General features: G+C 37.7%; 1 protein-coding gene across 1 annotated transcript in view; it reads left to right on the top strand.

Moving 5' to 3' along the window:
- Positions 1 to 14,262, top strand: part of LRBA (LPS responsive beige-like anchor protein) — a 542,055-nt gene that overhangs the window by 97,116 nt on the left and 430,677 nt on the right. The window contains exons 21-22 of the mRNA XM_066631587.1: positions 728 to 851; positions 1,105 to 1,297. Of these exons, the coding sequence (XP_066487684.1) occupies positions 728 to 851; positions 1,105 to 1,297 (317 nt within the window). The remainder of the gene's footprint in view (positions 1 to 727; positions 852 to 1,104; positions 1,298 to 14,262) is intronic.

Below are 14,262 nucleotides of genomic sequence, written 5' to 3'. Positions count from 1 at the left end.
TGTCCAGCAAATACCTTGCAAAGATCATATCATGCTTCAATTCGTCCAGTTTTCTGTTTTCAGCAACAACCAGGGAATAATGAAGATAATTCCTAGTTTTGGTTGTATCTTAAGGAGTGTATGTGGAAATAAGGTGGCATCTTGTGCTGTTCTGTGAGTGGTTGTGAAAGGGTATGTGGAAGAAATTGTATGACAATGTTATGTGATGTTCTGTGCAGTATGTTGTGCAAAGCTAAGTCAGAGGATTCTGTTTTGAATTTCTCTGCACAACCACCTATTGCTTCGGCATGCTCAAGCCCCCTTGTATGATGAGTTGAATAACTTAGGATATAATCTGGCACCAAGGAATTGATTTTATAGGTATAGTGTACCATGAGGCTGTGTTTTGCCCTCATGGTTAGGTTGACTTGTCAGGATACTACTGGGGAACAATTTTATACTAATTTTTCAGAAAACAAGAGGTATATCTGGAATCTCTTGACTGACTAATCAATATACCTTCCCTTCCATTTCCCAATATATGTATATTTTCATGCCAATGACTCAACTGTTGAAACTTGAGAGTAAACCTTTCTGTGTGTTTCTTAGAAGTAATTCCACTTGTTTCTGATCTGTTTCCAGTTGCATCACTATGTAGCTGCTACTTCACTTGAAGAAACTAAACCAAGGAAGGCTGAATCTAGTTTTCAGATGTTTTACTATTTTTTTCCTTTGGTATTTTTCACAGAGGTCCTGAAAGTCATTGCAACCTTGCTGCGTAACTCTTCACGGTGCCCAGAAACAATGGAAGTCCATCGAGTCTTCCTCTCAGATATGATTAAGCTTTTTAATAACAGCAGAGACAACAGGAGGTAAGTGGATATGCGTGTTAGTGCATACACAGCACTAACTCAGTTTATAACTAGTAGCTTTTTAAATGAGAAAATATGCTTCAAATACTGTCACAGATTTTCCTATTAAATGTTAGAGATGTTTGTAGAAAATATTTCTAAATATACATAATTCATGCAGATTATTATGGTCTTCCAAACATCATCTGAGTTACAGCATGCTTTCCTGTTTCTGAGGCCTTATTTAACAATGTGCGTATCAATAATTTTGCAGGAGTTTACTACAGTGCTCTGTATGGCAAGAATGGATGCTTTCCCTTTGCTATTTTAATCCAAAAAGCTCTGATGAACAGAAGATAACTGAAATGGTGTATGCAATTTTTCGAATTTTACTTTACCATGCAGTGAAGTACGAATGGGGTGGCTGGCGTGTTTGGGTTGACACCCTAGCAATCACGCACTCAAAAGTAAGTTATGCAAAGAAAATGTACATTTATGTAATTCTTTAGTGTTTAATAGTACAATTCTACTTATGACTTTGCAGAAGTAATCCCTATTGAGTTCAGTGGAATTTATTCCCTGGTGTATAGGATTGCAGCTCAAGAAGAATTCAAATTTTGGTGAGTCCAGAAAAGGATTAAACTGAAATATGTAATGTAATTAGTTGAATGGGTAGAAAAAATAAAGGGAAAGCAAAACCATGAAAACTTAATTTATCAGAGCACTTAAATATTAGTCTCGTGCAGCCTGATGCTCAATTGCAGTGTACAAGGGGCAAGAATATAAGCAGCTCAGAAATGTGTTTTGCATAAATAAATCAAGTTTCCTATTTTTTTGGTAGGTTTTCTTGCAGCTTAGAAGAAAATAAGGTAGTCTTTCTCCTATGACACTCATGATTGCATTGCAGGAATGTTTTGTGAATGTTAAACAATCCATGCATAGACATGATTGAGACATACAAAATTATGCATGGGAAGGATAAAGTGAATAGAGAGATGCTCTTTACACTCTCACATAACACCAGAACCAGGGGACATCCACTAAAATTGAGTGTTGGGAGAGTTAGGACAGACAAAAGAAAATATTTCTTTACTCAGCGTGTGGTTGATCTGTGGAACTCCTTGCCACAGGATGTGTTGATGGTATCTGGCCTGGATGCCTTTAAAAGGGGATTGGACAAGTTTCTGTAGGAAAAATCCATTATGGGTTACAAGCCGTGATGTGTATGTGCAACCTCCTGATTTTAGAAATGGGCCATGTCAGAATGCCAGATGCAAGGGAGGGCACCAGGATGCAGGTCTCTTGTTATCTGGTGTGCTCCCTGGGGCATTTGGTGGGCTGCTGTGAGATACAGGAAGCTGGACTAGATGGGCCTATGGCCTGATCCAGTGGGGCTGTTCTTATGTTCTTATGAACTTGGTGCTAGGATAGCTGATCTGATGTTTTGTTTTCCATGAGGCTTTATATTGTGAAATCTATGTGCAGTGGACTTATATGAGTTGGAAACACAAGGTGGCGCACCTTGTCTATTTGTAGGCCAAGAAGATACCTTTCAGTAACACGAAGTGGCTGTACAACAAATTGCTAAACTCTTACTGAAGAAACAGAAACAAAATCTGCATTTATCCAAGCAAAGAAGAATATAAGCAGCTCAGAAATGTGTTTTGCGTAAATAAATCAAGTTTCCTATTCTTTTGGTAGGTTTTCTTGCAGCTTATGAAGAAAATAAGGTAGTCTTTCTCCTATGAAGCTCATGATTGCATTGCAGGAATGTTTTGTGAATGTTAAACAATCCATGCATAGAAATGGTTACTTCTGCGGAGGTGGAAATAAGGCTGAATTCGACACCAAGTCTCATAGACCACACAATCAACAGTAAAAGTAAAGCAAGATTGATTTTTCTAATGCTTGTGGCACTTACAAAGTGTCAAGAGATCACTAATCTAACATGCAGATCTAAAATTAGCAAAACTGTATAGAATGTAGATAATTAACTAAACGTCTATTCTCTTCACAGTGACATACTAGCATTTGTAAGCCTTTGTTACTAACTCCTGTAACTTAAAGTTGCATTTGAAACTTTAAGACTCTAGACCGTTAAGATTCAAAATTAATATCTGACTTAACTGCAGAAAGATGAATTAATGGCAACAGTCAAACAAACCCTGTTTAGTTTGCACTAGTTTACAGTAGTACATAGCTGGACTCTGTGAATTCTCTTATGAAACTGCAGGATCTGTTTACTGTTTTTTTATGAAAGCTCATTTGGTTTTGTATTCTAATTTTTAATTGAATGGATTAGCCCATAACTGACATGAGTAGTGTAATATGGATTAGTAGAAGGAGGGGAAAAAATGGCTTGAAATTTTGGACTATCTAAAAATTGTTAGGTCATTAATGTGAATGAGTGTGGGACTAGGGTTTGGGTGAGAGGTCTCTCCATTGAGATACTTAATGCTTTCTAGGGTTAGTCAATCTTTAAAACAAAAGCAAAAAGCACAATTTGGGTGTAACTAAAATATTTTGACAGCTCACCTCCATTTCATTCCATTAAATTCCTCAGCAGATGGTTACCATGGCATATGAATTCATTCTAGGTGTACCCTGAATCAGTTTTGGCCTTATCAGCTTCCCCTGTGACTTTGGTACCCTGGAAATTTGAGAACCGTAGGAACAGCTCCAAGTGGAGTTCTTCAGGAGTTTAAACATTTCTTCCATTGCAAATAAATTATTAAGTAAACTAGCAGCAGAGGATTTCATGGTATGAGTTTAGGACTGCTGTTTGCTGTCTTTCTTAACTAGGCTGTTGCTTCTCCCCACAACTCCTTTGCTCTGCCTTGAGTTAAAGAGTCGCTCCCCAGTTCTGTCTAGGCATTTCAAGGACTGGTGTGCTTGTATGTTATCTGAGAGGGTTGTTTGGATCCAGGAGCCAGATGGAACTGGGTACTGTGCTAATGAGTGGTATATACGCAAATAGGTTTACAAGATTGCTGAACTGAGAGACTTAATTCACCCTGATCTCAAGTTCATCCTTGCAGGTATTCCTTGAATGCCATAGAGTTTTCAATTCAACATCTCTATTGATTTTCAAAGGACAAAAGGTCCTGAAAATTGATATTTTGTTTCCTTCATAAAAATATTTGAACTGCTTGCATATGGTTTTTATTGGATTCAGGTATTTCTACGGAAATACGAGTTTTAAGAATAATAGGTATATCGAAACTTTTTTTTCCAAGCTCTCTAAAGGGCTGTATAGCATGGAATGGTTTGAACAATTTTTTTCCAAAAACTCCTTACAGGAATAACTAGTTGTATGATTTTATACCCCATAGCTTATAGTGCTAGTTGAATGGGAACAATTCTGTTTATTTCATGTTTACATCTTTCCCTAATTCATAACACTGCTCCCCGATTAAAGAACTACATATAAAGAGCTAGTGTTGCAAAATTGGGTAGGTTTTGCAGGGCTACACATTAAGATACATGCAGCTGCTATAAAAAGCCAAAGAAACTCAATTGCAATTTTATTGTCCAGTTTGATAGATTTCCTGCCACCTTTGTAGCAGAGAAGCTGTTTGTCACTGTAGCCCTCTCTTCCAGCAGCTGCACCACGCTTTATAAGCAGTGATGGCTTTTGTGGCGTAATTGTACTACATTGGTTTCTTTTGCTCACAGGATTTAAAAGGCATAATCCTCTTATACTTTTGTGTTGTCTTGATTTTTTCAAAATGCTTTCCAATATTTCATAACAGTTCTACCCTCTGCAGACTAATTTTTCATAGAAAATTTGGTTTAAACAGAGTTCTGTTAGTGACATTCTTAATTGTAAGTGCTAGAGAATTTAAGTCAGTCTGATCTTATCACGTTTAATTGTCATATTAAGTAGACCAAACTATCTAGGTGTTTACTAGAAAGCAAGTAAGTAATATTGTATGTACTGCTGTTGTACCTTTTTGAATTCCCTAACATATCAAAACATTTCTTTTTAATAATGTCATTGGGTTGGGTTGTATCCCAAGCTGTATCTCAAGTGCACAGAATTCTAATGTGGAATCAGAATCAGAAATCTAATTCCACATTGCACAAATATTGCACACAAAGCTGCCTGAACCTCATTTGTGTGCACCTTCTTCTGCTTTGCTTGTACCACCTCATGCAGAACAGCACGAAATGCTATCTTATTTCCATATGCACTTCTTAGGATACAACCTTAACAAATTTATTTTAGCATACATTTCAGTATTCATTGTCACAGACAAACAAAGGTGGTACTCTGGAAGTTCTTTTACAAAATATTGTTTCAAAATTGCCGAAGACTTGTCATTTCAAAGTAATTTTGAAAATTAAAAATCATACTTCCGTTAGGGCTCAGTCTGTGAAATATATAATGTATTTTACTGGCCAGTTTCAGTCTTATACCAATTTTGAATTATGCTCCAGAGCACATTTAAAACATTGCTTCATGATGTGTGTGATATTTAAGACTTAAATTTTTTTTTATGTCATCTTGAGGCTTCTTGGAAATTGTATTCTGCTTAAATAATAAATAGGAATTTAAATTTGCCATAAATTAAAACGGGGTGTTTTATATTAATATTGTGGAAAGGTGTAATAGTCAGTAAGGTGCCAGATAGTATCAGTCAGTAGAGCTGATGTCCATAAAATTAAGTTGAATTATATGGCTATTTGCTTGACTTGCCCAGCCTTGCAGATGTGGACAAATTGAAAAGAGAAGAGGAGCAAAAATGATTCGTTAGCAAGAAGGATTGATTTAGGGCAACAGATTAAAGTGTGAGAAGGGGGTGAGTGCATATCACTGGGTTTACCATGAATACCTGGAAAGGCAGCCAATCTTTGGGGGGGATGACAATTGGGTTTTTTCTTTCTGTGAGGAATAAAGTCATGAAGGCTAGTTTCTGTACATAGTCAATATTTAAAATACTAAGGATATAATGGACTATTTTGAACAAGAAGTTGAAGTTTGAGATAGGAAATACTAGATAATGGAAGAAAACAATAAAATTTAGGGCACTGTTTGCAGCACTCTGATACTAGCCTCAGCATCATTTCCAGTGTGCTACATATGCACTGTATAATGTAAAGCTGTGCTATGTTACATGGGAACAGATGCTGATTGAACTGTATCTTTGGATTGGACAGTGGCTTATTTTTTTACTCTGTCTTCTAAAATTTCTGAAGTGCATCATCAAAAAAGGAAAACATAGGTCACAATTTAGAAAACTACAAGGAGAGTATGAGAGGGTTGAAAAATAAGAACAAAGATACAGAAATGCATACATTGAAAATTGTGTGGAAGACTTTAGTATATATATTAAAAACTTATTATTTGGTAAATAAAACAAAAATGAAAGGGACAGAAAGATTTAAAAAAACTGCATATTGGAATCAAAAAGCAAGGAATTCACTGGTTATTTAATGGGAATAGCATTTCAGGCACAAGAGAAACAGTATGGAGAGAGGTAGAGAAAATTCAGAAATCAAAAGTAGTGTTAAAAACTGGAAAATGAGGATCTTGAGATGAGCAATGGAGGGATCAGATCATTTAGTTAGTTACATATGAGAAACAAAATCATTTGAATTGAAAAATAACATGGAAGTAGCAGAGTTATGTGAGAAAGAAGCACTTTGCTAGGTAGATACTGAAGGAAGCTAAATTTTGAGCAGAAATTAAATTAATGGGGGCAAGGATGTACTTTCAATAATGCAAACAAAGAATCATAATCAAAATCAGTATCTTACCAATGCGGGGAGAAAGGAGGAAGGGAGAAAGATTGCTTACATCACTTTAAGGAAGCACCTGATGTTGAATTTTTTTATTCCATGGGTTTGAAGAATACAAAAGGTTAGGGGATGGACCATAGCTCAGTGGTAGAGCACAGGTTTTGCATGTATGTGCTAGTGTTCAGCCTTGAACCTTGGCACTTCTAAGTGGATGGGGAAATATCCCTGTCTGAAATCCTGAAGATCCATTGCTAGTCTGTGTGGACGGTATTGAGCTAGATATCCCATCACTTAAACTCTGTATAAGCCAACTGCATATGTTCACATACCAAGGCACTACCACACAGCTGGCTTGGACCTCTTAGTAAGAATATTACTCACCTCTCATTTCTGAAGGGCGTCTCAGTACTGCAGGGAAATATTTATATTTTACATTCTGCCCTTCTGAACCCCCAGAGACCACCAGGGGTAGCTCACAACAATTATTATTTTATTTGGATTTATGTCCTGTGTTATCCCTCAGAATCAGAGCAAACAGGTTACAGTATTTTTTTCTTCATGTTAGTGAACCTCACAGTCTGGAAGGGTTTCACAGTCTTAAGGGGAAAAAGTGGTCTGGGGGATAAAGAGGCCAAATGAACTAAAAATGACAAACATGAAATTTGAAAATTAAGAAGGGAAAAAAAACTAGATGTCATGATCTGAGGCTCTGTCCAGAAGGGAGGCAGATATTGAGTCCTATCTCTTGGAAAGATCTCATTCAGCACTTACCTCGCCAGCACTGGAAAACTTTGAACAGGGTCCGTACCCTACATGGTGTTTGCCAGGACTCAGTGTTTAAATGGGGGCTAGTATCTATCCCACAGTGTGATTGTGGGTTTTCCCACCAAACCATATACCACATTGTGTCTGGCTGCAAACTGAGGGCATGTACTGGCCCCATGGTCTGACTTTTTCAATGAAGGTAACTCTGTCCTTGAATGGCTGGATGAACTGGACATTGATATTTGATCTAGTTTAATTGTTATATAAGTCCATGTATTACATGCCATACGCTAAATATATAAATCCCATTGAAACCTGCCCACTTGCTTAACATTAACAAGAAATTCTGGATGCCCCACCATTTCATACATTAAAATCTTGCGAACTAGGAGAGAGCTTTCTCTGCAGTCACACCCATGTTTTGGAATTTCCTTCCTAGGGAGATGCTGTTGATTCTCTCCCTGCTAGCTTTCCATGGGGCTAAGATGTGTAGGGTTTTAAAGGTTAGAACCAGAATTGATGGGTGGGGTATTATGTTGATTTGTATGGCTGGAACAGTCATCCTATTTGAACTCTTCAAATACCCACTTTTTCAAACCTTCCTTGAAACTACTTGTTTTTTTATTTTTATTTTTTTTCTGATCCATGTTACCCATATTTTTTGGACTTTCTCATGACCTCCCCCCATCTGTAACCTGTGCATCTTGTGTAGAAAGTGCTCTCAATAGGCACCAACCATATCACATTTTTTATTAATTTGAGAAAATGGTAAATAACTAGGCTAAGCAATACTAAGACTGATTTAAGGTCTTGTGAATCACAACTGTCCTGAAAGTTCTAGGAAGGCAGTATAGGCCCTAGGGGCACTGGTGCAATATCTTCCTGTGAGATTGAATTAATTAGAATGTGAACTTGCAACACTTTCTCAAATATAGTTTTTGCAAATACTACACTTTGGTAATCTCATTGCACTATTTCACATTATAGAACAAGGAATGTTTTTTCATCAACTGGTTGTCTAATGCATGCTACTAAGCCAGTTTTGACACTCAACAGCCCATCCACCTGTCTCTTCTAAAAACAGGGTTTAGGGCAGGGGTGTCAAACATAAGGCCTGGGGGCCGGATGCGGCCTGCGGAAGCTTTTTATCTGGCCCTCAGGCTCTCAGCTGCTGAGCAGTGCTAAGGAGTTACTGCTGAAACGGCAGCCCACATGAAAATTGGGCTCTCCCATATCTTGAAATATGATCAAGATTTGCTTATTTTCTCTTCTGTCATTTGCAGCTAATGAGTTTCTAAGTGAGAAAAAGTGCTTATTTTTGGATGAGACCTGTTTAATGACATCACTTCCTGCCTAATGACATCACTTCCAGCCCTTAGCAGGCATCTTGAATGCTATTTGGCCCTCTGTATGAAACGAGTTAATGACACCCCTGGTTTAGGGGATGCAGTTGTCTTCAAGCCATAGTTAACCAGAGTCCATGTGCCTATTGGTGTGGTAATTGTTCCTTCTCGTTTTATCCCTTAGCAGTAAGCAGAGCCTGTTATCTGATTTTGATCTGTGAAGGGTTGTCTGGTGTCCTCATATCTGAGCACTACCTATGTTACATGACTAGTAGGTAAACAAATTGAAGTACGTGGGCAACAAAATAACAATTGTAATTTAATTTTAATATAGTTTTTTTTTACTTTTGGAAAAATATCAGGTAAAGTGAACAAGCACAACTTGCTGCAAGAGAACTGATTTGAGAATCAGACTGCACTGAGGAAAGTCAAGTTCTGATAGGTCAGGCAAGGTTAATTGAAAAGATGAATTTGATAGTTCAGGGAAAGTAACAGGTTGGGAGGGCAAAGGAGATATGTTTGGGTTCCACCATGATGGGGCTAGGCACAATGGCACGAAGAGGAAACTTTTTTTCCTTTGTTGACAAGAAACTCAATATGTAGGTAAAACATAGGGCAGGAAATCAAGGTGGATGGCTGTGGAGATGAGCACGTTACCATATATGATAGAAAGGTCTAGGTGAGAAAACACAGTAAGCAAGTTTCCAAAGGCTCTGTTGATTGAAGTAGTTAGGTTAGCAATCTGTCCATTTATAGCTGGCACAGAAGGCATTCTGTTATTTTGCCCTAGCTCCTGTTTTCTGAGGAAAACTGTCCTTCTGATCGTTTTGTTAGTTTCAAAATGTAACTGGCTTGGCCTCAAAAGTGGAGTTCTGGGCAACAGTTTTGTCTATACATCCTGATATCTGCTTACCAGGGTTTCAGGCAGAATATTTTTCCTACCCTGACTGGAACCTTTTGCATACACAGTATGATCTAAGAAAGTGGGTATTGGGTGGTAGACTCTCCTATGACCATCTATGGAGAAGGTTGAAAAGTTAGATGTTGATTTTATATTTTTATTGGTGATGTACGTGCAGATTTAGATTTGCACAATGGGTTTTTTTTTCCCCTGTGAGTATTTGATTTAAATGTTGGTTATAGTCCTGTGCTACGACCTTGGGATTTAACTAATTGTAACTCGTGGCAATTGGATAGATTTGATGATGTATTGCTAGTAAAATGTTAGAAATATTGACTTGTGAGCCTATCATCTTTTAATCGGGTTTTAAAATTCTTAGTTTAGCTGCATTGGTGAATAGGAAAACTTGAGAGTAATAATAATAATATAAATAACCGGTATTTGTTTACCACCTTTCTTGGTCATTGGATTACTCCTTGTTGGAGTGGTTCACATGGTGGTTCACATAGGCAGACTTTGGTGCAGTATTTTGGTTAAGAAGGTAGTTCTTGTTCTGCTAATTCTGCTTGTTTTGGTGGCATACTGCAAATAATTACCTTCCTTACCAAAGGCGTAGAACAAAGAAAATTCAGAGGGCAGGGGGAATTGTCAATGGGTTTATTTCCTACTAGCAATACAGAAAATATCTATTCTGAGTTTCACTATTCTGGTACTGTTCACACAAATAACTTTTTCCAGTGAATGCAACAAAAAGACAATTGGGAGGTATGCTTTGTTTCTAATTTTTTTTTAAAAAATTTCTCCAACAATGTAGAGTGTACCTGTTAAATAAGTAAAAAAATGGTACTAGTCGTTATAGCTTATCTTGTCAATTAAAACATCTTGATTCAGTATTAAAAATGTATCACAATCAAGTGATTTGACAGTAAAGCTAAATTATTTGGATTTCATGCAGTATTTTGATCTGGTTGTAAGAAGCTTGCCAGTATGGGGACCATATGATTTGTTATCTTGGGGAAGGTGCCAGAATACGCTAAGGCTTTTGTGTGTACAGTACCTCTGTTCCTCTTTGACTGATTCATTTCCATGGGATTGATATCAGCAGGTATTGGTGCCTCCAGTCAAAGTTGATTTGTTTTCTGAATGGTGTGGAGAGTTTCCAGGCCTGAACTGTTAGCATTGCTCCTAGGAGGGTGGAAAAACAGGTCAATAAAGCTCTCATTAGGATAAAAAATAGTAACATTTGCTGGAATTATGAATAGCTTATTGATGGAGTTTAGCAGCCCAGGAGCTAATTTCCAGTAAACCTTAAATATTTAAAAAAAAAAATCTGTTGCTTGGCTGAGTGACTAGTCTTTCTGTTCTGAGTACTGACCTCATCTTCTAGACTATGTGATATAGGCCCACAATTTCTTCAATAACAAACGTAAATAGCTAGATTTTCATCATTGTGTGTTGTGGCTTAGTGCAGAATATAGTCACCCTAACGGTTTTGTACAGTGCATTCTAATCTTCCTGTCTGGCAATTAGTAAATGTTGAATGTCAAATTAAGTTAAAATTAATGGCAGAGGGGAATGCTGTATTTATTAGCTTGCAACTGTCTTTAACTAGTAGTGCATAGAGGAGCTTTCCAGATGTTGCAAATGGCTATGGATTAGGCATCAAATGATTGTGAAGATTAATGAATGGCCTTTTGGCTTGCTAATTTAAAGCAATTTCTGGTAATTGTGAATTGTCAGCTTCATAGTTACCAACATCAAGACGGAAATATGAAATGATCTGATACAGGTAAATTATGAAATTTGTTTGGTTAACACGAATGCTTTCAAATTGTTGCAAGTTTATAGAAATAGATATTAATTTCATGACTCCATTTAAAAGTTTTTTGTTTCTTCATAATATAAATCTCCTTTCTTTGAGTCGGCCTCCTTTTAGGTCTAGGAAATAAAGAAATAGATTCCCACTGTGTTTTTTTGTTGTGTAGAGTTTCCAACAAGGAAATGATTTGTAGTCATGGTTAAATGATTTGGCAAGAAAGACAATCCTTAGGCTTGTATCTTAAGTTTCTTTTCTGTGAACAAAATGACTTCCATTTGTGTGGGAGAGGGATTGTCACCATAAGCTTCTGTATCCTTTTTAGTTCTGTTTGGGGAGTCTCCTCATGGATTTTCAGTGGACACAGTGGATTGCTATACTGAGGAGATGGTTGGTTGGTTGGCAGCCTTCAGTCTCGAAATGGTTGGCAACCTTCAGTCTCGAAAGACTATGGTATAAACCTACAGCATCCAGTATTCCCAGGCGGTCTCCCATCCAAGTACTAACCAGGCCTGACCCTGCTTAGCTTCCGAGATCAGAAATGGTGTAGAAGTTCATTTCCACAAATTTCCTTCCATGTGGACTCCTTTAGGATAGAAGTCACTATTTCTAGCAACAAGTAATGAGACAGTGTATCCTATTGCATACATATTTTAATGCTTTGAACATATATGCACACTTAAGTTCTGTTGAAATAAAATAGCACTGCCCTTATTGGCAGAATCCTGAACACAATTGTACATCTCTCCCTGAGGCTGATAGAGTTAAGAGAAATTTGCAGTATTGTAGCCACTGACTCTGTTTTGGTTATAAAACTATAGTTATTCAGACTAAAATGACAGAGTTGTACAAGAGAGAATACATGGTGAAACTTGGCACCAAATTCAGACCAATTCCATGCCCTTTGACTTTTAGGTATGTCTTAATGTAAAAAATAAACATGCCTCTGTATTACCCTGTGAACACTAAATGCAAAGTAATTACTTGTGGTAGATTTCTGGCCTATTGAACAGTTTCTAGGAAATTAACAAAACACTCTCCAAATGTGTACCTATTTAACAAGTACTTTACCAAGCTTCTTGAAAAGTGGAATCGCAAAAAAGAACCTTGTAGCACACTAAAGACATAAAGATGTATTGTGGTATAACCTTTTATGGACACAAATCTGCTTTATTTGGTGCATTTAACTAAAGTAAGCACTCGTCTATGAAGGCTTATGCCATGATAAACATTTATTCATTTTGTTCAACTTTCTCTTATGACGAAGAAAAATGCAGCCTGCCCTCTGAAATTAGTTATGTGTCACAATTCATAGTGAAAACTGAATTTGTAGTTGACAATGAAGTTTTCTGACCAGCAGTTGTTTTTGGTTAGCAAACTACATTGTAATTCATGTGTCTTTCTTGGACATCATCATTATTATTGACAATAGTATTTATATACCGCTTTTCAACATAGTTCACAAAGCGGTTTATAGACAAAATCAAATAACTACATGGTTCCCTGTCCTGTAAGGGCTCACAGTCTAAAACAATGGTTCCCAACCCATGGTCCGGGGACCACAGGTGGTCTGCAAGACCCTGAAAAGTGGTCCGTGAGGTCTCAGGAAAAGCATTGCTTTTGATCACTTCCAGTGTCTCTCTGAGTGAGCGATCCCCCATGGACCACCAGAGAGGGCAGAGAACAAACTGCCTGCAGCTGTAGCTGGCAGCGAAAGCAGCAACCCACAAATCTTCATAAATAATAAATCTCTAATAAATCTTTTCTAATTACAGGCAGCCTGCATTATCCTCTGGTTTGGTTCCTACAGATTTCTTCATCCGTGGGTCCCCCAACCTGTGATGTTGGCCAGCCTGAATCCTCCAAAGGTGAGGGGAGCTGTGCTCCTCTTTCCTTCAGAGGCTGTCCTGAAGCCTACAGAGGCCGTGCACATCTGCCCACAATCTCTGCGAGCTTCAGAAGAGCCTCTGGATCAACCAAAGCTCATCCTCAGTTGGTTTTGGGGGAGGGGGACTGAAAACTGCAGGTTTCAAACACCTGTGGTTTTCTTTATTTGGCAGTTTCTGGGAATGGAACCCCTGTGAATAATGAAGGCCACCTGTATTACAAAGTTAAATATATTTTGTGTGTGTTGCATGTGGAGGAGGTTGCATGTGGTCCGCGACAATTCCAGTTTATACCTGGAATACCTCAGTGGTCCGTGGTCTCCTAAAGGTTGGAAACCACTGATCTAAAAAAGATGAGAAAGAACACCAGCAAACAGCCATTAGAAAAGACACTGTGCTGGGTTGAGAAGAGACAGTTACTCTTCCCCTGCTAAATATAAGAGGAGCACCACTTGAAAAAAATGTACCTCTTCCCGAGTTAGCAGGGTACATCAAGATACAATATGTGAAAAACAGTGCAGATCTTGTTATTAACTCCTATTTGAAATGGAGCAAGTAACATATTTTTTGAATATCACCCATCAGATGATTTTTGAGGACAGGATGAGAAAATTATTATTCAGGAACCATCCCACAAACCTTGAGTGCATGTAACATGAAACTGAGTTTGTATTTTCCTCCATCAGATGAGTGCCTTACCCACTGTTTGTTGCATCCAAATCTGGTTTTATCACCATTAGTGGTATAGTCTTGTTTTTCTATTGTATCCAGTGAGGTGCTTTCTAAAGAAAACCAGCAATTCTGTGTTCTCTTTCTACATGCCCCTTAAAAAAGAAGATTCTGGTACTTGTCTTTTGTCACAAGTCATTGTTTTATACACCAGATAGACTAACACATAAGATCTAGGAGAAGAATATATAATGCGTTACTGAATGAGGAGGTGTCCATGAATATTCTTGACAAAGCTTCCTGTCCCAAA

The sequence above is a fragment of the Tiliqua scincoides genome, chromosome 6, assembly GCF_035046505.1.
Source record: "Tiliqua scincoides isolate rTilSci1 chromosome 6, rTilSci1.hap2, whole genome shotgun sequence".
Classification (NCBI taxonomy): Eukaryota; Metazoa; Chordata; class Lepidosauria; order Squamata; family Scincidae; genus Tiliqua; species Tiliqua scincoides.
This window is presented reverse-complemented; position numbering and strand designations above follow the sequence as displayed.